At 36.5% G+C, this 25026-nt stretch overlaps 1 protein-coding gene across 1 annotated transcript in view; it reads right to left on the minus strand.

The window, feature by feature from the left end:
* Positions 1-6941: 6941 nt before the first annotated feature.
* Positions 6942-25026, minus strand: part of CFAP47 (cilia and flagella associated protein 47) — a 360991-nt gene continuing 342906 nt past the window's right edge. Inside the window, exons 62-65 of the mRNA XM_090264123.1 lie at positions 24298-24469; positions 19173-19334; positions 13192-13360; positions 6942-7154 (exon numbers count right to left, since the gene is read on the minus strand). Of these exons, the coding sequence (XP_090120249.1) occupies positions 6942-7154; positions 13192-13360; positions 19173-19334; positions 24298-24469 (716 nt within the window). The remainder of the gene's footprint in view (positions 7155-13191; positions 13361-19172; positions 19335-24297; positions 24470-25026) is intronic.

Here is a 25026-nt window from a genome sequence, read left to right on the forward strand (position 1 = left end):
CAGTCACATCTTCCTGATGACTTCTTCCAACACCAACCAGTACTATTTTTATTACATTAATGACTTTCACACTTTAGTGTTATATTGGTGGGACCAAAGAACATGCCTTTCAAACAAGTTCCCAGCTAGCTGCTCATGCTGCTGGACCCAGGAGCCACTCTTTAAGAACCACAGCACCGCAGCATATATTTATGTATTATTTTAATTTTAAAGCACTTTTTAAAAAAGTTTTATTCTGGAGAATTTTGGAAATGCACAAAAGGGGACAGGAGTTTGTAAGACAGCAATTTTCAACCTTTTTCATCTCATGACACACAGACTAATTACTAAAATTTTGCAGTTCCACCCCAAAACATATTTTTTGCTCATCTGACAAAAAATAGATATAATTTTGATTCATTCACACCCGATAGCTATTGTTGTGTTGGTTATTGTCATTATTTTATTTGCCAATCTAAGGCAAAAGACGTCAGTGCCTCTGACTAGTCAGGAACTGCGTGTTCTAAAAATTCATGCAGCACACTGGCTGAAAAATCACTGGAATAAGGAAGAGTCACAAATCTATCAAGCACTGACAATAGTCCAACAATAAGCAGTCTAAAAGCCTTAACATGATGCTCTATTACTTTTTTCTGTCCTTTCTCCTGGGAGACAGGGGCTCTCTTAAGTTCCAAAATTCTGGTGAAAATTGTTTTGCATTTTCACATTACTAATTTTCAGTTTGCAGTTATACTTAACGTACGCTGTCTCTACAACTCTAAGAAAAGGTGGAGACAGTGGTTTATCAGCCTCCATGTAACAAATGAGGGAAATGGAGGCTCAGATGGTTATTAACCCAGGACTCATACTGAGGTCTGACTGAGAACTCATCTTTGACACATTATTATTCAATTGTTTCAATTAAAGTCAAGCTCATCTGGTTTTAAGGCAAAAGCACATTATTGGCTGCACTTATTTCCATGTGTGTAGCCAGTGATAGTGACATAATCTTAGCACTTGTAGTCACGTGTTATGTGTTTGGTAGCCCAGGTTGCTATACGAATTTAATCACCACCATGTGACTCGGCAGCATTCATGCCAGAAGATGGAGTTCTCTTTTCAGTTTAGGATGCGAGTCTCTCTGGGACTCTGTATCCTGCTTTCAGTAAGGCGCATACTTCTTGTCATTTATGGTGAGGCTTAATGAACTATCAAGAGCTTTTTAGATGAATGCTCATTTACAGTAGCATGTGCCTCTAAATAGTTCTGTATAGTATACAGTCATGCATATTCATATATATTAATACATATGCATTTATGATTCAGTACTCAGAAAAAATTATAAAACACCTATGTGTGTCAAGTAAAATGCCACTGATCATATCATAAGAAATATTTTCCTAAACTCTTCACTTTTGCATTGCTCTAACAGTCTCATCTCTGAGACAGAACTGATTAAGTCAGTGTTGTCATGTGCCTCTCAGATAATTTGTGATGGACGCTGTGTTCTGGACATTTTGTGACTAACAAAGAACAAAAGAGTGAATGATTTAAAACTGAGATAGTTTGGCAGTTACAGTACTTTCTTATCACTGGTCTGTGGCTTTGTTATGTGACTCCGGTTTCTACTCTTCCAGTTTATTGAATTGGAATAATAAATGGTTTTAGGGAATTTGTGAAAGGACAGCTGTTTTTATCTAAGATCTGTAAAGAAATGAAAATATGTAATTTATGATGTTTTTATTGATATGATTGATATTAACATTGTGCAAGTTTGAGGTGTACCTGCTGATTTGATACACTTATATATTGCAAAATTCTAACTATAGTAGTGTTAGCTAACACCAGTAGTGTGTCACATAATTATCATTCCTTTTTTTGTATTAAAAACAATTAAGATCTAGTCTCTTAGCAACTCTGAAGTTTATAACACAGTATTGTTGACTATAATCACTATACTGTGCATTAGATCTCCAGAATTTGTCTATTAGTTTCAAGTTTGTACCCTTAAACATCTCAATTCCCCCATGCCCGCTGCCAGCCTCAGTTTAGGTAATCATCATTCTACTCTGTTTCCATAAGCTCAGGCTTGTTTTTCTTTTTTTTTTTAATTCCACATATAAGTGATATATATATAATACTTGTCTTTCTCTGACTTATCTCACTTAGCATGATGCCTTCAAGGGACAACATGGATGCACCTTCAGGGCATTATGATATTTTTATTTTTATTATTAGAGAAAGAGGAAGGGAGGGGAAAAAGAGAGGGAGAGAAACATGGATGTGCGAGAGATCCATCCATTGTTTGTCTCTCACATGCCCCCAACTGGGGACCTGGCCTGCAACCCAGGCATGTGCCTCAAATGGGAACCAAATCAGTGACCCTTTGGTTTGCAGGCCAGTGCTTGATCCACTGAACCACACCAGCCAGGACTATTATGATACTTTTAATATTAAGTTTTTTGCCAGTTTGGATTGCTAGTCAGCATATAAAAAGGTGCTCAACATCATTAGTCATCAAGAAATGCAAATTAAAACCTCAATGAGGTATCACTAGAACAATACCAGAACAATTAAAATTAAAAAGATTGACAATACCATGTTGGCAAGGATAAAAGGAACTGGAACTCTCACACAGTTGGTTGGAGGGTAAACTGGTAAACCCATATTGGAAAACTCTTTGACAGCAACTAGAAAAGCTAGGAAACATACCTAGGATCCAGCAATTCCACTCCTGGCTATATACGCTATAGACATATCTATACACATGCACCAAATAACATGGACAAGAATGTTCTTGGCAGCTTTGTACATAATGAGCCAAACCTGAGAATAGTGCACATGTCCATCATAGGTGGAAGGATAACGACATATTTATATGTGATATATTCATACAGTGGGTTATAATTCAACAATAAGAAACTACTGATATATGCAAAAATGTGGATGAATGTCACAAAATATTACGTGAAAGAAAGCTAAACAGAAGAGGACAAATTATATGATTTTTTCATATGAAAATCAAAACAGCCATAACTATTTCATAATGGTAATGTTGGAAATCATAGTGACCTTATGGGGCATATTAAATAGTACATGGTACAACAGAGTTTTCTTGAGAGCTAAATATGTTCCATATCTAGATCTGGCTACTGGTATCATAGGTGTATACATATGTAAAAAAAAAATCATTGAACTTTATAATTGAAAATTGTTTATGTACTAAAATATTTTAATAGAAATAAGATTATATCTCCAGTACTATAGAAAAGCCCTGTTGAAGTGATGCTTCTGGACTGGCTGATTTCCAACCACCCAGCCTTGGTCCCAGAGTGAACTTATTTCTGGGCAATATAACTTAAATTCTGTGCTTAGGAGCCGACATGTAGATTCAGTATCATTTCTATTATGAAATGCCATCCAGTCAGATAATTCATCATTTTCTATTTTTAAACACAGAAGTTAGCAACTCAAAAACAATTTATAGACTACTTAGCCATCTAGGTAGCCAGCACAATGTCACAACTTGTAAGCTATTGTTTAAGTAACTACTATGTGCATCTATTCTTGGAGGACAGTGGTATAAGTCTAAAAGAAGAGTTTGCTTAATATTCATCTTTTTTGACTTATAAAAGTAAATGTCATATTTTATTCCATAATTTTTTCATATAAATGTCTTATTTTCAGACATCATATATTATTGTTTCAAGGAATGATAAATAATGTGGAGACCTGGAGGAAAGGGACAGCCCCCATTTCCAAACCATGCTCTAAATGGCACTATTTTCTCCCTGGGCTGACCTTTCCCGCACAGGCCCACAAGGTAGGAAGGCACACAAGACACTGAGGATATTCAGGCCACTAAGACATCTGCTGAGACATTGATTTTTGCTTTTGTTGAAGTTTGGCACGGTCCTCTGTAAGCAGTTGTCCCAGATACAAAATCACACAGGGGATTAATTCCCCAGGGATGAAGCAGCATTAACAGGTTTTGTTTGCCTTTGGAAACCTCAGAATGCTTTTTCAGCACTGCCTTTCTGATCTTTGAAATGGAGCAAACCCCCAGACTCAGGAGATAATTTTGACACCAGAGGAAATGCTTGAATATCATTTTTCTTCTAGGGAGTGTCTGTTTCTTAAATGGTTACCTTGACATATTGTTAGCTATGTCACCGCTCTCAATTAAAATATCTTTTTACAAGCCAGATGTCACTCTCAGTATTGCAATGGCTGAAACAAAGTAAAATATGGAAGATTTTTCACATCAATGGTCCTGGTAGAGCCAGAAAATTAATTGGATTCCTTTTAGATGAATCTTTTATGGGTCAGCAGATTTATTCAAAGTTACTTAAAAAGCAGTTAGCATTCCATTAGCAACAAACTGTGATCTGTGTCAGCAATAAGATACTCTTTAGTCATTTATTTTAGTGCAAGAAGTCACTTCAGAAAAATGCAATTACTGAGTATCTAAGAGGCAAATAAATACTGAGGCTAAACGAGATCATTTCTTATAGAATTATGCACATTATCTTTGATTCTTTGTTTCATTTAATCAAAACATTTGGCCATTTTGTTTTTGTCAGTTTAAGATCAGGAAAGATGAAATGATTTTTTAAAAAGAACACTAAAGCTAATATATTTTTAAAAAGTTCATACCAATTATTCCAGTAACAAGTGCTTGGAGCCATTGTACAGCAAGGATGGGAAATGCTCTTTGGGGTTTCCCAAGCCTGTGTTGTGGGACGGGGACACTAGCAGACAGAAAGAGAAACCTGGCCTCAAATGCTGGGGAATTTCAGGGAGGCCAGTGTTCAGAGGCTCATTAATGCATAGTACCCTTCACCTTGACTGTATTGGGCTTAACCTCAGCACCTACAGTTTTCGAATTTCTGTTAGTATTGGGAAGGGCGAAGCAGACAGTAGGAAAATCCCAAAGGGGTCTGTTTATGCTGAAGTGGGCTTCCTATAGAATAGACAGGTTTCTAGAGCCGAGCCCCTTTTGGCTTCTGAAATAAATATATGACAAGGTTGCTGGAGGAAACTAAAAGTGTCCATGTTATTTTTCTCTCTGAGTTAATGAATTGAATCTGACATGAACCTCTTCTCTTGGGAAGATGGAGTAAATTTATTTATCCCTTTTCCTCTCAATGCATACAACTAAAGTCTATATCTATATACATATATCTATTTCTATATAAATCTAGATAGATAGGTGGATGGAATTAACTCTGAAAAATAAAGAGAAGAAGGCAAACTGGATAAAGACAACCTTGGAACTCAAGAAAGGGCCAGGAAGAGGTCAGTCTAGCAGACAGAAAAGTTAAGACGATAACTTCTCTATTCCAGCCGGATAACACAGAAAAAAACTGTTGTCTCACACCAACGACTTCAGGCCAAATGGAGGCCTCCACCTTTACATACACACTCACACTTGCCAGGCTGTAATGAAGTGCCACGACCCCCTCTGGAGTGGTATCAGAGAAAGTTGAGTAGAACAGAAGACTTCCATACTCATCCCTGCTAGGTAGAAAGAAGGTTCTGCTTCCCACACTGCCAGGGAGTCTGTATGAAAGGCCTGAACTACTCCCATGCAGCAGTAACAAAATGGTTCCTGCCCCTCCCACCTGGGGTGGTGGAGATACAGGACTTTCACCACCTGTCACTTGTGATAAGGACGCCCTCATTGTACTGTCTCTGGGGGCCATGTAAGGAACAAGAACCAGGCACCTGCGTTGGCCTGTGAGCCAAGTGTCGCTGGTTTGATTCCCAGTCAGGGCACATGACAAGGTTGCATGTCAGGTCCCCAGTTGGGGGTGCGAGTGAGAGGCAACCACACAGTGATGTTTCTCTCCCTGTCTCCTTTCCCGTCTCTCTAAAAATAAATACATAAATAAATGAACAAATAAAAAATTTTTAAAAAACCCCAAAACTTAAGCATCTAAATCATAAAAACTTCTTAAAAAAAAAAAAAAAAAGAACCAAGCACCTGTAGCCCTCCTGCCATAGAACTGTCACTGGGAGCCCAGAGGGGAGCAGGAACTCCCAGGTGACCCAGCAGTAGTAAGCAGTCTCCCACCACTTGAGTGGCAATGGAGGCCGAGGGGGGAACCTGGACTTGTACCCTCACTTGGCAGTAACAAGTTGGTGTCCCATCTTCTCCTGCTGATGTGCTAGCATATGAACCCTACTAAAACAGAAGGTTTAAATAAGATTCAGGGTCTCATAATACCAAAAATGTAGAAGTTTCAAGTAAAATCCTTATTCATATCAATGACCAGAAAGATCTTAATTTGAATTAAAAAAAGAAAAAGACTTTAAGTGCCAAGATGAAGGTGGTGGAGATGTTAAGATGATCTGACAAAGACTTTAAAGCAGTCATCTTCAACAAACAATGAAATAAAAGCTTCAAGAAGCAATTGTGAACATGTCTGAAATAATAGAGAGTATCAGCAAAGAAATAGAAAGACAACAGAGAAGCAAATGATACAAGGAAGAACCAAATAGAAATTTTAGAACTGAAAAACACAATAACTGAAATTAAAAAACTCATTGGATAGCACATGATACTCCAAATAATAGATATTAGAAATGGTGAATCCTTCCATCTTACACACTAATTTTACCATTAATGTTTTAAAGACTCATAAGCAACATCGACATGAGAAATGAAGTAGTACCAGTAATGGAAATAGTATTGTCATCAAAATCACATTTTTCAGTTTTACTATAAATGTACTCCTGTAGTTTAAAAGTGAACCAATTCCAACATTTGCATCCTATCCATTAACTCAGAAATTAGGTATAACATATTCAGAGAATATATTTACCATTACAAATAAAATGTGTAAGACCTATTATAATTGATATATTATTCCTCAGAAATAGTCAAAAGATGAAATAACAATTGCAAAAATATGTTCAATTTTACTTAAGAACAAGAAATACTTTGGAAAGAACTTTTTTTATTTTTTCTTTAGCATCAAAGGAGCACCCTTAATGGTAGAGGACACTCCTGTTCTTAGGAGCTTAGCATTCTCAGAGTGAAAATTGTGCTTAAGAATCACCCTGTTGTCAAATTTCTTGTTAGTTGTATCAATTTTGGCTTTTACATTCTTTGGTGGCATGGTGACTTGAAGTAATCCATTGACAGCATACAGATAGTACATATCCTCTACCTGGAAACAAGGAGAGGAAGAAATTTTATACAAAATATGCAGGGGCTGAGAAAACTGTAGGAAAAAATTTACCAAATTAACACCCTTCTTCTCCATGTAAGGTGTAAGAAAGGTACAAAACTGAAAGCAAATAATTAATATGGAAAATAAATTCAGAAAAGCATTTGGTTTTATGCACTGAGAAGCATTCACTAAAAAGTTTCTCACAATTAGAGGTCTGCCCTGTGAATAAACTAAGTGTCCATGTGATGTAAGGGGAAGCATCTATTGGTGTGCATGAAACTGTTGCCCAGCAGGAACTATAACTAATGGAAACAGCAGGTTGCAAGGTGAACCTATACATGAGACCTTAAGTGTGGCTGTAGAACCAACTGCTAAAATATGTGGAGCTGCTGCTTCTTTTTAGATTATGAAAATACATAATTAATATAAACATTTGAAATTACTGAGCATGGTGTAAAATTATTAATGACAATCATAATCTAAATCCAAGCTAGTACAATTTATACAGGGATTTGTTTTAAAATCTTTCATTTCTTCTGCATAGTGCACAAGATGGCAATATTAAATTAGGCAGTCTAGCATTTTCTGCATGGCTATGTTCATACTTAAGTTCCACTGCTCTTGCAGAATTTACTGATGCTACCTGTGTTCATCTAGGACTTCTTCCTTGCAGTAAGATTTGTACCACGTATGTTCAGAAAACTCATTTGGGATAAGTCCAGGCCAAGTGAATACTGTGGTAACATCAGGGTTTAATATCTATCAAAGAATGTTAAGTGCAGGCATTGCTTGCGCATCTGGAATGGCCCTGTTTTAACCATAACTGGCCCTTCTATCTAGTGTTCACAGTAATCACACATTCAGAATCAATAAGTCAAAAGCAGAACAAACCAAGAGTTAGTTAACTCATTTTACTTCATATAAGAATGTTCAATTTGAAAAACAAAGCTACATTTTGGTGATTGTGCTTATGTATTGTACATCTGTACATTACAAGTGACCTACGTACTTCACAAATACAAATGGCTAAGCTACACAAACAAATGAGCAAAATTGAACCAGAGGTATGTAAACAAGAAGTAGACTAACAGTAACAAGGGGGGCGGGGGGGGGGGAGGAAAAGAAAGGTGTAAGGGGAAGGGTCAAGTAAAAAAAAAAATATATATATATATATATATGAATGACCCACAGACAGGGGCAACTGAGTGGGGACTAAATGTGGGGGAAGGGAGGGACAGGGTGCAGGGAAACAAGAGGGCTAAAAAAGTGAGACAACTGTAATGGAAAAACAAACAAAAAATTTTTTTAGTGGGTGAAAAATGAAAATATGAAGAATGGAAATGCCAGTTCAGTGAATATTAGGACAAAGATTTTCCTTCACGTTGTATATTTTTCTCCCTATTTGATCCCTCCAGAGTTTGGCATTCTAAACAAGTAAGTAATGACATAGGTTTCTTTGCATAGAACTAATAAGACCAGTTGTCAATAGAGGTTCCTTTTTTTTTTTCTTTCTTTTTTTTTTTTTTTGACCAAGTCTTTGACTGGAATGTCAAGCCTAAAGTAAACATACTTGGGCTCAGATTGTTACCAAAAAGCCCTGAGGAACAGGGAATGACTTTCAAAGGTAATAAAAGCCCGTGAGATAAAAGACCTGGTACCATGGTTGGTTGTGCGGTCCACAGCAATCTTTCCAGGGAAGGAACGAAGGTTGTTTTCCTGAAAGATGGCTAGAAGGGACCTTAAGGCACAAGGAAAAACCAGAAAGACTTGGAAAAAACAGGTGTGTACAGGCAAGGATGAATGCCACATATGTGGCTCAGCTTCTGTGCCCTGAAGAACAGACTGAAGGTCACCCCAAATATTCCTTGGGTAAGTTCCAGCAAAGCAGAACTAAAGATCATAGTGATCATTTGCTGCTCTTGTTATGTTTATGCAAACGAACAGGATAAATTAAAAATGGACTTAATGTAGTCCCTTTAAAGACAAGGAGGGTAACCTTAGGGAGAAAAATTATTATTCAAGGAAAATCACAATGATCAGTAGTAGAGTATAAAACAGGGCAACTAACCGTCTTAAAAGTTTCTTCTCATTTAAAATATGGTTTCACTTGAAAATTAAACCATGTCTGTGATATCATCAAAGATATTCCAGTTGCAGGCAAATAGAATTTCAAGTGCCTTGCAACTAGATGTCTTCCCAATAAGACAGTCTTACAGATTTAGAGACTTGTTTGTGGGTTATGTTACATAAATTAACACGTGTTTTTTTGTTTTCAAAGGACATAAGCCTATGATCGCATTACCTGAATGATTATCTGTACGCATAAGCCTCACTTAATCCTCTCTGCAGCACTGCCTCCTGAGACTCAACGGTTTGGCTGAACTAAATGGCTGGGTTGGGGAAGAATGGGGTGGTCTGTGGGCTTCACTTTAAAACGGGTTTCTCTTTTCTATCCTAATGGCTTGGACAGAAAAGGCCCAGAGGTCTGAGAGGGGGAAAACCTAAACTATTTACCTCAGCCCAAACTAAGTATTTTTTTTTTCCTAATATGGAACATTGAAAAATTAATCCCTGCCTTTTGTCATCTAGTAGTTATGGATTGAATGATGTCTTTTAACCCTTTTCGCCAAATCTGTTGCCCCCAGAACACAACAAGGACACCAGCCTGTTAAACCAAGCACGCCGTTGACCGGAGACAGCCAACTGACCTGGAGTCTGCACAATCCTTCCCCATGTGGGAAGGCCACCCTCCCCTCCACACCCCCACTCTTATTAGGGTTTTCTGGACCCAAGGGTAGGTAGGACGATGACCATGTCCCGCTTGAAGCAGCTAGAGGAGCTTGAGACCTTCGCCCATTGTCCTTTACAAGATTACAAAGGGTCCTAATATTTGAGAGGGGGGGGATAGTTAATTTTTACGAACCAGGGGTATGGACTTGGGGGGGATTGCTGGGGGAGGGGGGTGCTGGGTGGAGGGGAGCAAGGGGGAGAAAATTGGAACTGTTGTAACAATATAATCAATAAAAAACATTAAAAAAAAAAGAGACCTGCACTAATGACCCACACAGTGGGCACACCTGAGAGAGCTTTATGCTAAGGGATGTATACTCTCATTTGAAACTCAGTGGGTATAAATGGGAACCACATGTAAGGATTTGTTCTTTCACCCAGCACATTTCCAAGACCCTTTGAAGATAATTTCTAAATGTTTTGTATGCATTTCAATTAAGATACAAATAATTTTGCAATAAATGATGGTGAGTGTGTATATATATATTTATATATAGTATACAATATCGTCGTCGGCAGCCGTCCGTCTCGAGAGACGATGGTGTAGCTTCTTAAGAGTCTATCTGCACCGCCGAGAATGGCTGTGCAGTCCGACTCGGGAGTGACATGGTATCTGTCTCCTCCCGTGTTGAATCGACATCTTGTGATGACGCTGAAGCTACAGAGCCTGGGCAGGGTAATATGGAGGGTCTGCTGTTGCCCATGCAGCAGACCCCCCTCTCTTCGCAGCTGAAGGGTCCAAGGGAAAGACGGAGTCAATACAGCTTGGGTTCAGGTGCGCCGCAGGAGTTGCCGGTGTTGACTACAACGTCAAACCGCCTTAGGGACTCCGGCTCCGGATTTTCTGTCAGGGTTTACTCCCTTAGCCTCTCCCCTGAAGAGGTATGCCGCAAGGCAGCGGAGGTTTTTTGGAGTCAGAGTTTTCCTTCTCTGATGTACCCTGACTGGAAGATCGAACCAGCGACACTTAGCTCGCAGGCCGACGCTTAATCCACTGAGCTAAACCAGCCAGGGCAAGTATACAATATATAATCCAAATATCAAATATATTTGTAAGAAGTTCATATCCTTTATTCTAACACTTTATATATTTTTAAGTTAAAGAAATATGAGATTTGTGAATCAATTGGTAATTTGACACTAAATGGATATTTTATATGTGCTGACCTTAAGAAATTATTGTTAATTTTTAGATGTGACAACATACCATGGTTATTATTTTTTGTATTTTAAAGATTAATAGAACATTTCAGGTAACAGGATGTCTGGGATTTTCTTCCTTTTCTTTCTTTCTTTTCTTTTTAAAATATTTTATTTATTTAATTTTAGAGAGAGGGGAAGGGAGGGAGAAATACAGGGAAAGAAATAGCAATGTGAGAGAGAAACATCAACTGGTTGCCTCTCATGTGTCCTGACTAGGGATGGAACCTGTGACCCAGGCATGTGTCCTGCCTGGAATTGAACCAGTGACCTTTCCCTCTGTGGGGCAATGCCCAACCAACTGAATCACACCAGCCAGGGAGGATGTCTGAGATTTTCTTCAAAATAATATGGAAGGTGGGGAAGGTGGGGAAGAGGGAATACACTTGAAGCAGGATTGGCTATGAGTTAATAATTGTTCATACTGGATGATAAGTGCATTAGGATTAATTATTCTATTTCTACACATATTTGGAATTCCCATAATAAAGAGAATCAACAAAATGGTGATTTCTTAAACACAGTTCAATTTCAATGCCCCCCACATAAGCTTTATCAAAGGGTACCACTTCATGACTAAATGAAAATGTCATGTTCTCAGCTGATGCCATATATCAACTTATTCTCTCACAAAACCCTTCAGTTCCACTTCCAGTGACTGAATCATCAAATTGACAGAGGGAAACCAGGCACAGATTTAGTTGGAAGAGCCTCCCAAGTAGTTAATTTCAGAAATGTCCACTGTACATTGGATAAAGGATCATCATTTTAATTTGTAAATCTACTTTTAAAGATGTCACTTAATCACCTTAGGTTAAAAGGATATCCTTATTTCTTGAGAAGCAGGTACACCAACATGATCATTTTAAATCAAATATCAATGCAGCCAAGAGCGAGGTGCAGCAAGGCTCTAGAGGCTTGATATTTTTACTACCTGACTTGCAAGAATTCTCAAAAAGGTGAAAAATATAAATACTTTTCTCAAGCAATAGTCAACATTATTCTTTTCTCTATTCATTAAAGCAGTAACAACACTCTTGGCTGCCCACGGCACCGCCTAATTAGTGTCTTATTTAGAAGTTTAGTGATTACTTTGGCATCAATAATTATGTCATGAAATATGACTACATGTCCTTTGGGCCCGTGCTACTGAAATAGTGGCATTTAAAATTTTTTTCTTAAAAAAAAGATTTTATTTATTTATTTTTAGAGATAGGATAAGTGAAGGAGAAAGACAGGGAAAGAAACATCGATGCAAGAGAGAAACATTGATCGGCTGTCTTTCGTATGCACCCCAACCAAGGATGAAACCTGCAACCTGGACATGGGGCCTGACCAGGGATTGAACCGGCAACCTTTTGCTGTGTGGGACAACTCCCAACACACTGAGCCATACCAGTTAGGGCAACAGTGTCATTTTTTTCATAAGTAATTTGAAAGTTGCCTTTCGCCTAAATTTCTTAGTAAAATATATGTGTAAAATTTTACGGAGAAATTTGGCTTACTGGATAAGTTTCAAAATTGTATTTATGTTGACTCCTAATAAAATGATCACTTTAACAAACTTTTATAGTATTGGCCCATTTTACATTTTTTTTCAATTCAAAATAAATTTTATCTTCTATTTAATCTCCATTTTAGACTTTAACATTTTGCTACTACCTTATGCCTTAATTAAAGGTTCCAAAAATCTCTATCTCAAATCACCTAAAGTCCCTGAATAGGTTATTATAGAAAACACTGTTACTATAAAATCATTGTGCAGTCATTATTTGTCTCTTCCCCGTTTCCTTAATATGGAAGGAAAATCTTTTCTTACCTCCCACTAGTGATGACAAGATTTTTCTTGTAGTCCAGAATTAAAAGCTCTTTACTGGACAAAAGAAAATTCAAATAAGACAGAGCAGTTGAAATCTGTTGACTTTTGCATGATACTGTTGCTGTTCTTTATCTGTGATCATTGGGTGTAACCTTTTCTCCCTAGATCATTTTAAAGCATTTAGTGACATCAAATATCCTTGATTATTGCCTTTATAGAACTCACCTGTATTACTAATTTTGCTTTGTATATTTTACCATACATTTGGGGTATAAAACCCACGGTGAGGGTAATTCCATCACTGTCATAAGGAGGAATTTCTCCAGACTGAGGTTTTACGAAAAACTCAGGGTCACTGCTAGGTAGGAGGTGTGTAGTGAATGGTACAGGATATCTGAAACAAAAATATAAATATCATCCTTAAGCTTTATCATTACCCCATTCTCTTTATGAGAACTTGAGGAACAGAAGTTATATCCTGCCGCACTGGACTAGAGACGAACACCAATGCTGTCATGCAGCTGTGAGTCTGATACTCATCATTTCATGGAATGCTTACAGAATAACAGTGAGGAGGCATCTTAAAAATTACTGTACTGGAGTCTTGTTCTTCCCAGTGTGACAACATGGAATCTTAAAGATTTTTCCCATCACATCTTATATTTATAGTGTACAAAGAATAAAATTCTTTCTATATTAAAAATTGGAATAACTCAATGTCTTAATTGAAAATTCAGTCATTTGTAAGTAAATTCATATCTAAAAGGTCCAACTTCAATATCTGTTATAAAGCCTTTGTTTTTACTACTATTCCAATGTAATATTTGCTCACTCTCCTTTTGTTTTCCCCTTGTAAGGTGAAAGGAAAGTAGTTTACAGGTTCATTGAAGATTCTGGGCCTGAAGATGAGTTGCTAGGATCTGAAGTGAGATGACTGACATGTAAGATTCGAGTGATCATCTTCCTGTCAAGGCTGATTACATTTGAAATGAAGACTATGAAAGAAGTTTAGGAACTTCATGATAGAATAAAGGAGGACATAGGCACAGCACAGTGCATAGGAGGTTGTAAGTGAAAAACTTAAAATCCAAACCGACAGGGAGATGCAGGGAGAAGGTAAAGAACAGTTTCCCAGAACAGATCCACAAGTGAAACATAGAAGAAGATGTGGGAGGTTCAGGTTGGGACTTACTCATCCATTCAGCAAATGTGTATTGAGTATCATGGCAGAGTGTGTGAAAGGTGGACTATGGATATGGATGGCCTGGACTGGAATGTTAGCTCTATCTAGGTGCATGACTTCAGGCAATTTACTAGCCTTTTTGTGCCTCCATTTTCATATCTGTTAAATGAAGTTAATTCCTATAGAGACATTAAATCAGTGCCTTACATATGGAAACTGTTCTATAAGGATTAATCAATATTAATATAGTCATCATTATGATTGTTGATTTGAAACATTTTATTACCAGTGCTAGGCATTGATGCATGATCCAATTGGGAACAAAGTCCACTACCGGAAATACAGAAGAGAGAGGAGAAATTAGGAAGAAATAAAACCTATACGTTGCGTAAGGAATGAATATATATGAATGAACCTGGCTGGGAAGATAAGGCACATGCATTAAAAGAAAAACAATTATTGGTTTACATAGTGCTATATGGGTTTAAGGTCTAACTGGCCAAGTAAGATTTTATTGTGAAGAGAGAAACAATGAGTAGAATTCAGAAGCTGAAGAGGTGTTAAGAAGGGAATTTAGAAGCCAAAAGAAAATGAAGACAAGTGAGAAAGAGTAATGGATAAGACAGGCTCTGATAATAGAGACTTTTCATAAGACTGAAACAGAAGCTCTATTCTAGACAGCACAGAGAAGACATCTGGAGGGTCTGAGTGGGCTAGGACCATGTAGTGCATGTATAATTTAGGTGCCACCTTGGGTAAGAAACAGGGAACTATCGGATGCTTTTGACAAGGAAAGTTACATGTTAATAACATTGTTCTAAGGAGACTGGTTTTACTACAATGTATAAAATAGATTGGAGTGAAAAGGAACTACAGATGGTATTAGTGAAATAAAATATATATAGAATTAGGAGTAGCAAATGGTAACAACATTGTGTATAATTGAAAAGTATAATCTGAGGGTCTTATTCCAACTGTTTTTCCTCCAATATTGCATTTGAGGAAATTATTGGTTATGAGGAAATCAGTTGAAACTGTTTCACTAGCCCTGAAAAACTTTTTGAATGCATAAATCAATTTATATGTAATCCAAGATATCTAATAACTTGAAGTATGTTTGGAAGTTGTAAATAAGATTCAAAATGGCTAAGTGAAACCCATTCCTGTCCAATGTGAGAGATCGAAATATAACAGGTGATTACACCTTTAACTGTCTGTCATTCATTTTGAATTAAGTACATAAAATGCTTCTAGGCATGCCCAGTACCCTAGTAAACTTATTTTCTATGTTGCATACAAGGACCAGCATGAGCCATCATGAAACACAGACAGGCAAGTCATTTGTTTTAGAAATGTAGAAAACTAGTACGTTAAGTGCTGCCTTCCCCTATTCCACTTCTCAGATCTTGTATAGCATAAGTGGGGAATGTGCTCACTATGACCCAGTAGCATGAAACCCTTCACTCTCCATTTATCTAAGCTTAGCTTTCTGTGATCAGTGACAATCTTTCATTCAGAAGAGATCGACCTACATAGGCCATATAGTAAAGAAAATTTGAGCAATTATCATCAGGACCTAGTCAGCAATTTAGATATAGAATTTTGGGAAGCATTTATATGTTGGTTCTTTGAAAACATCAATAAAATTGATAAGTCTCTAGCCAGGCAAACTAAGAAAAAAAAGAGAGGATACAAATTTCTAAGATAAGAAATGAAAGAGGGATGTCACCACAAACCCCATGGAAATTAAAGGATAATAAAGTACTATGAACAATTCTATGCAAACATGTGATATACTAGATGAAATGGACCAATTCCTTGAAAGACACAATCTGCCAAAACTTTGTATGACCTAAAAATGCTTTTATCTATTAAAGAAATTGAACCAATAACTAATAATCTTCACAAAGAGAAAGCAGGAGGTCCAGATAGATTCACTGGTAAATTCTACCAAATATTATAAGGGACAAAAGTCAACTGCTTTCCTATATGCCAACAATGAACAAGTGAAATTTTGAATTAACATAACACCATTTACATTAGCATTCCCCCCCAAAATGAAATACTTAGGTACAAATCTAACAATATGCACAAGATCTGCAGCAGGAAAATTACAAACTTCTGATAAATGAAATCACATAAGAAATAAATAAATGGAGATATTTGTGTTCATAGAGAGGAAGACTCAATATTGTCAAGATGTTGCTCTTCCCAATTTGATCTGTAGATTCTACTCAGTTCCAACAAAAATCCCAGTAAGTTATCTTCTAGATATCAACAAATGGATTCTAAAGTTCATAGGGAGAGCTGAAAGACTCAGAATAGCCAGCTCCATATTGAAGGGGAACAAAGTTGGAGGACTGACACTCCTTGATTTTAAAACTTACTATAGAGTAATTAAATGTGGTACTGGTGAAAGAATAAATTGATCACAGAACTTAAGGGAGCCTGATGTAGTCATAAATATAGTCAAATGATCTTTGACAAAGGAGCAAAGGCCATACAAAGGAGCAAAGATAGTCTCTTCAACAAATGGTGTAGAAAAAACTGGACATCGACATGCAGAAAACATGAATCTAGACACAGACCTTACACTCCTCAAAAACTAAGTCAAAATGGATAGTAAACCTAAATGTAAAACACAAAACTATAAAACTCCAAGAAGTTATCATAAGAGAAAATCAAGATGACCTTGGGTATTGTGATGCCTTATTAGACAGAACAGTAAAGACACGATTCATGAAAGAAATAATCAATAAACTGAACTTAATTAAAATTTAAAAAGTTCTACTCTGTGAAGGACAATATCAAGGGAACTAGGAGATACCCAAGACTGGGAGAAAATATTTACCAAACACACATCTGATAAAAGATTGTTGTCTAAAATATACAAAGAACTCTTAAAACTCAACAATGTGAAATCAAATGGCCCATTTTAAAAAGGGGCCAAAGATCTCATCAGATACCTCAGCAAAGAAGATATACAGACAGCAAGTAAGCATTTGAAAAGGTGCATCACATCATATGCCATCAGAAAGATGTAAACTCAAACTACAATGAAATAGCACTATACAAAGTACTTCTTTGAGAGTGACCAAAATCCAGAATACTGGTACTATCAAATGCTTGTGAGGATGCAGAGTATCAGGAACACTTATTCATTGTTGGTGGGAGTACCAATCAGTAAAACCACTTTGCAAGATAATTTGGAGATTTCATTCATTCATTCATTCATTCATTGTTTATTTCCTCACCCAAGGGCATTTTCTCATTGCTTTGAGAGAGAGAGGAGGGGAGGGAGGGAGGGAGGGAGAGAGAGAGAGAGAGAGAGAGAGAGAGAGAGAGAGAGAGAGAGAGAGAGAGAGAGAGAGAAGAGAGAGAGAAACATCGATGTGAGAAACATTGGTTACCTTCTCTCATACGCACCCTGACCAAGGATTGAACCAACAACCTGGGTATGTGCCCTGACCTGTAATTGAACTCATGACCTTTTGGCCTATGGGACAATGCTTCAACCAACTGAGCCACACTAGCCAGGGCTGGTGATCTCTTACAGAATGAAATATACCCTTACCATAGGATCTAGAAATTGTGCTGCTCGGTATTGACCCGAGTTGAAAACTTTATATCCACACTAAGACCTGCACCCAGATGCTTATATCAGCTTTTTCATAATTGATAAAATCTTGGATGTAACCAAGATGTCCTTCAGTAGGTGAATGGATAAATAAACTGTGGTACATCCAGACAGTGCAATATTATTCAATGCTAAAAAGAAATCTATCAAGACATGGATAAACCTCAAAGGCATATGAATAAGTAAAAGAAGCAAATCTGAAGAGTTTATATACTGCATGATTCCAATTATATGACATTCTGGAAAATGAAAAACCATAGAGCAAATAGAAGATTAGTGATTGCTAGGGGTGGGAAAGAGAGATGAATAGAGAGAACACAGAGTATTTTTAGGGCAGTAAGAATACTGTCTATGATATAATCATGGATATGTCATTATGCTTTTGTGCAAACCCCACAGACTGTCCAACACCAAGAGTGAACCCTGAGGTAAACTACGGACTTTGGATGATTATAGTGTGTCAGTGTAGGTTCATCCTTGTTTAAAGACGCACCATTCAGGTGAGTGATATTGATAACTGAGGAGGCTATGTATGCATGTGTGTGCCACATGGTGTAAGAAAAATCTCCATATCTTCCTGTCAATTTTTTTGTAAGCCTAAAATTGCTTTTTAAAATGTTTATAAAAAGACACATTGGGTGATTTTATTTATATGAAATATCCGAAGAAGGCAATGTTATAAAGATGGAGAGCAATCACTGCTTTCCTGACATTGTGCATGAGAGTGTGGGTTGATTGCGAAAGGACTTGAGGGAAATTTTGGGAGGAGATGGGAGAGTAACAGACTGGGAGAGTGGTTATGATAGAAAATTCTATACGTTTTCAAAAAAAAATAAATCCTAGCAGTATACTTACAATAGATGAGTTTACAGTAGGTACATTATACCTCAAGAAAAGCTGTGAAAATTTATTTCACATGTGAGATAGGTAACAGTTCTTTGGTCATGCTGCCTATGTTATCACAAGTATAACAAAGATAGCTATGATTGAGAAGAATAATAATACAGAAAATTGAATCAATAAGTCACCCAATCATCTCTAAACTACTTGATTATCCTGAACCATTAAAATTTACTGAAGAACATTTCATTTATCTTAGAAAAAATACATTAAAACATCATTTGAAAAACAAATAGAAACATTATCCTAAATTTCAATATTTAATTTTGCTTCTTGTTTTTTGATGTTCACATTGTAGACCCTATTTTCAAATTTTTAAATAAAAGTTATGAAATATATAAAGCTTTGGTTCATAAAAGCAATACTGCTATGGCTTAACCAGCATAAAATGACGTAACAGAATTTTTCATTTTATGTTCTGTTTCTCAGTTCAGCATAACTTACATTCACAAAGCCAGTTACATACCTTTGCTTGATAGATATTACCTTTTCTGACCTGACAGCCAGAACTCAGTCACAGCTTCCTTCATTAAACCGCTCCCTACAACTTCAATGACATCTTCCACATCAGGCTCAGTAGCAATCAATGTTATGGGAAAGTTCCAGATCCCATTTGTTATGCACTCTATTTTCAGTATAATTTGACACCTTGAATAGAAAAAGAGATTATAAAGGATACTACAGGATAACAAGCAAAGAGAATACAATATAGCAGATCAATAGCTAAGATGAAAAAGGTAAGCAAACTTTGTGGTTTCTCTAAAATCATTGGGACTTATAATTCTCAAAAAATGAAGATGCTGTTAATTACACTTTAGAAATAATTTTTAGGTCACAGGTTATAATATCATTCTCCTTTTGAGGTAATTATTTTCTAGCACATCTTATTTATTCTCTAGTTATTTACTAAAAACCAAGAACATACGTAGATCTGACTCTGCAGAGGAGAGGTAGGCAAATGGTCCCAAGTGTTATGCTAATAGATGTTCCAAATTGGAATTTTCTGTTCAAAATGAAACACTAATTTTTTTTCAACCTTTGCTTCACCTAGAAAAACCATATCTTTTTGTGAACACTTAATAAAGCCCCATAACACTGACTTAAATTAAAGCCTTTAAAAATTATATTTTAATTGATAAAGATCACACACACCTTACACAGTAATATACAATTGAGTGGCCATTGAGTTAATGAAGAGAGTAGAGATAGCCTTTCTAAGCCTGTGACTGTGTAGAAGAGTGGAGGCAGAGTAGTAGCTGAAGTTGAGGAATGGTTACGTCTTTGCTTGCTTAGAGTAGAAATGACTCAAACATGTCATGATGTGGTTGCTATATCACTTGTCACATTGGACAAAGAAATCACAATCCTCTTATGTAAAACTGTCAGGAAGGGCAGTTCTGGGGACTCGTATCCTCTTTAAGTAGGAGTTTAAACCATCCAAGCATTGAGGGACTAACTGGACAATGTTGTACCAAATTTTGAAACTGCACACACTAAACCAGCAATTTCACTATTAGTAATTTCCCCCAGAGATGTGCATCAAATATTTCATTAAGTGGTATGTATGAGGATGTTAATTTCTGCATACTGTAAAAAAACTGGTGCCAAAAATTTAAAAATAGTCCTTCAACAGACTGCTGGTAACAATAAAGTGTACTGCATTGAAACAGTGGACTTAGCCCATCATGACTGATATAGCTTATTAAACATATATGCAAAATGTAAATCCTGCACCTGTACCTCTTTCACACTCTCCTGTCTTAGTATGAAACTATATTCCTTTCAGCACTACTTCAAGACCACTATTTTGATAACTGGTCTTCCCACTTCTACTCTTGCCATCTACCAAGGAGGAGAGGACTTCTATAATTTTGAGCTATTGTTTTATTTTGTTTTTTCTTTATTTTATTTTTTGGTTTTTCAATTACAGTTGTCCCATTTTCCCCCATTTCTCTCCCCCACCCAGCCCACCCCTTCTCCCACAGTTATATCCCTCCCCGTTGTCCATGTCCATGAGTCATTTATACACGTTCCTTGACTTGACCCTTCCCTTACTTATCCCCCTTCTCTCCCTCTCCCCTCCCCCCTATTGACTGCTATTCTGCTCTTTGTTCTATTTAGTTCATTTGTTTGTGTTGTTCTTTAGTTTCCTGTATTAGGTGATATCATATGGTATTTTTCTTTCTTTGCCTGGCTTATTTCACTCAGCATAATTCTCTCTAGTTCCATCCATGTTGTTGCAAATGGCAGGAGTTCCTTCTTTCTTTCTGCTACATAGTATTCCATTGTGTAGATGTACCACAGTTTTTTTTATCTTATTGAACTCTGTTATCTTCCTTTGAACCATCCCAAATTCATCTGGAGCAAAGAATGGCAGAAGTAAATGAATATGCACATATATGCACAAAATAGAATTGGTAAATGACAACAGATCATCACCCAGCACTTACAAAATTTTATGAATCATGTGCACAAGCTGTCCTATGTCATTCCCCCCAAGTTTAACCTTCAGTCATTTCCAGTTGTTTCTAGCATAAGGGACAAATTCATAACCTCAAGACACTATGTGATCAGGTCCTGGCCAAACTCTCCAAACTTACTTTCTTCTTTGCCTACTGCATTAGAGAAGGAAAACTCTGACTCCAAAAAACCTCCGCTGCCTTGCGGCATACCTCTTCAGGGGAAAGGCTAAGGGAGTAAACCCCGACAGAAAATCCGGAGCCGGAGTCCCTAAGGCGGTTTGACGTTGTAGTCAACACCGGCAACTCCTGCGGCGCACCTGAAGCCAAGCTGTATTGACTCCGTCTTTCCCTTGGACCCTTCAGCTGTGAAGAGAGGGGGGGTCTGCTGCATGGGCAACAGCAGACCCTCCATATCACCCTGCCCAGGCTCTGTAGCTTCAGCTTCACTGGAGAGGACGCTCCAGCGTCATCGCAAGATGTCGATTCAACACGGGAGGAGACAGATACCGTGTCACTCCCGAGTCGGACTGCACAGCCATTCTCGGCGGTGCAGATAGACTCTTAAGAAGCTACACCATCGTCTCTCGAGACGGACGGCTGCCGACGACGACTGCATTAGAGAACCTCTGGCCTCCTTACTCTCGTGTTCATGTTAAACGTTCTGCTACATTTATTCCAAGATTTTATCTATATTTTTGTTCAGACATCGTCTTTTCAAGGAATCTTAGCTCTCTACATATTTGATCTACACCCTTCATAGCTCTCTATTCCCCCTTATTTATTTCCTTCTTAGAACATTCTGGAATGTTTTGTTTACTTATACATTGGATTCTCTCTTATCTATTATACTCACTATGTCATATAATCCAAAAGTGCAGTGTTTTTCTTAGTCTTTTTTGTAGGTGCTAAATGATCTTTGAATAAATGAATGAACATGTTCAAATGAATATTGTTGACTAATTTCATTCAGTAGGCCAATTCTTTGAGTTAGTGGAAGCCACTGAGACAGACTTTTTGGCCCATAGCAAGGAAGACCACTCGATTTCAGGGATGATCATGTGAATCATTTTATGGTCAATACTGTGGATTTCTAACAATGTACATATGTGATATTTCTTTTTCCAAGTTGTCTCCTCCATACTCTGTGAAATGAAACTTTGGTTTCTCATTCTGTTTGTTTCTTGAGCAGGTGAAAATTTCCAGGAAAAAGTTGAGCTAAGACAATTACTATTTCTAATGATGCCCTAAGACTAACGATATCTATCATTTCTCTATTGTTTTAAAGAAGCTTACATCTGTGTTAAATTAGAATCATCAGACAGATTCATGACAATATTAACTATTGCTCTCTTGAGTGTTTGTATTAAACCCTTGATTTTTATTGAAAGAAAAGGTCAAGAACTTTAGGAATAATATTCCTGTTTTATTTCCTTTGTAGCACCACCATTTAGGGCCCTCGCCATTATTTTTATTATGTACAATGCTATTCTGTGAAAGGATGGATGCCAAAACTTACTTTGTATTTCCTAATTGTAAAACCATGTTATACGTCCTTTTTACCAAAACATGATTTTTTCTCCCTTTTTACCTTGCCAACCAGGAAGAATTGAATTTAATATTTATTTTAATTACCTAGGTAAAGCATGGTTTGTATATAATCATATTTATTTTCTTTTTTTCATAGTTTAGAGCTATTGGTTTTATTTTAGTTTTTCTCATTTAACTGTGTGTCTTGCAGTGAACCATCCCAAATATATATGGAAGAAGAAATGACAAAAGTAAATGAATTTATAAATATAGGCACAAAATAGAATTAAACTGCACCAGAACATCACACAACACTCACAAAAACTTATGAATCGTGCATACAAGTTATCCTAAATAAGTTTCTCAAATATTCACAAAGAAACTCTAAATCCAAAAAATGTGAAATGGGTATACATTCACATTGGTTCTGCTCATATTCACTAATGATAACATTTTCCTCTTCTGGTTGTTGCTGGCAATTTGCATATCACTAGATTAACACAATGCAAAGCTAAATCTGTAAAAATACTAACAGATAAGCACAGAAAACTCTGAAAATGAAAGAGAAGATAAAAGAGGGTCATGCCAATGTTTATAGGGTACTTTCTTCTTGCAGCTTGATTTTATTACTGCTTCCTGAAGATGACCCTGGTATCTTTTATTTATTGGACTACATATTCAGTACCACTTTAAATACATGCCTGGCTATATCACATACATAGCTGAACTACAGAAATGATTCAAAGCACAAGTAATACTTTCGATTGTTTTTTTCATTGACAGGCTGCATTTTGTACTTTGTGCATATTGTGGTTCTGATCAGTATCACTGCACTAAGTCTAAAGCCCTATTTCAGATGTGACCTATTATACAGTATTTGCAGGTACCAAATATCAGTTGCCTATAATGTAAATATAAAGAAAGACCCTGGATTAGACTCCGTAGTGGACATATAAAGTTCACTATTCTAACAGATTCCCATATAACCCTCTTAAATATTACTACACTGTGTGCAATGTTACAAGTTTAGGTGGGAAAAGGGTAATGACAGAAATCACAAAGTAGAAAGAACATAGGTTAGGTTTTTTATCATCTGAACTGGTTTTGAGAAGTATCAAGAAACATCATGTTGCCAATATATAATGCAAAGTCAGTATTTTTTTATTTTCTTCAATAAAATTTTTTTTTCAAGTATATTTGGCATACACTATTAGATCAGTTTCAGGTATCTAAGTTTTACAATTTGACATTTACATGTGATGACCACACTAAGTCTAGTAACTATGTGTCACCATGCAAAGTTACCACAATAATATTCCCTTTCACCTTTTTATTTCTACAAAGCAAACTGTTCTCTTTTGTTAATATTACACCCTAATGACCTTAGGGAGCTCACGATTTGGGAAGGATATCTTAGATTTCTAATCCTTTGGACTCTTTTTTTCTCATTAGACACTTTTCACAGCTTGATAGCTAGAAAAATAATCTACCTCAAAATATTTACCTCAGCAGCATCAAAGAATTAATGTAATCCCAATATTTTAAAAATGGAAAGAAAAATAAACATAGTTTAAAAGAGTAATAATATTTTTTAAAGAGAAAAAGGATAAGAGCAGGTTTACTTCAATGGTTTCTTTGGTGAAAATATGAGGTTGAATTCCAATGTTATTCTCTGAGTCTTGATTTCATAATATCTGTTCATCAAATATATAGCCACGGAGGACTTCAAGTCAGACTTATCTTCTTCAGATTCAAACAGAATTTCATATTGAAATTCACGTTTTACAGGTACAACTAGGAAAATCAAGATTAAAATGCATTTCAATTTAATTAAATATGTATACAATGGACATCAGTTACATGTCAACACTAATCATACACAGGTATTTAGAGGGAGGGAGAGGGTAGATGTTATTTGTTGTGTTCATAATACCTACTGTATTGCCGGTGCATAATAGTACTCAGTATGCTTTTGCTAAAAGGCAAATAAATCAATAAATATTTTAAAAATCACTGAAGATAATTCCCACCATCCTTAAATATTAAAAATTCAGAGATATAAAACAAGAAATAGCCAAATGGGAAATGAATAGTCAACATTTACTGTAAAATACAAATAACACGACATGTTCTATATAATAAATGTATTAAAAGCTTATGGACATAATTTATAAAGAAAGCTTTGAATTAAGTTTAAGCAATATTAAAACAGTATCCCAACCTATTATGACAGGAGTTTCAAGTTCTGTTTATTTTGCTAAAAGAGAAAATTCTTCATGTTTTGGTCTTGAGGAATTATGGACAATATGGTTAACCATATTTTCTTAACCATAGGTTACCAGAGGAAAGTT

This window comes from Furipterus horrens, unplaced genomic scaffold (assembly GCF_987537825.1).
Source record: "Furipterus horrens unplaced genomic scaffold, mFurHor1.1.pri manual_scaffold_17, whole genome shotgun sequence".
In the NCBI taxonomy this organism is placed as follows: domain Eukaryota; kingdom Metazoa; phylum Chordata; class Mammalia; order Chiroptera; family Furipteridae; genus Furipterus; species Furipterus horrens.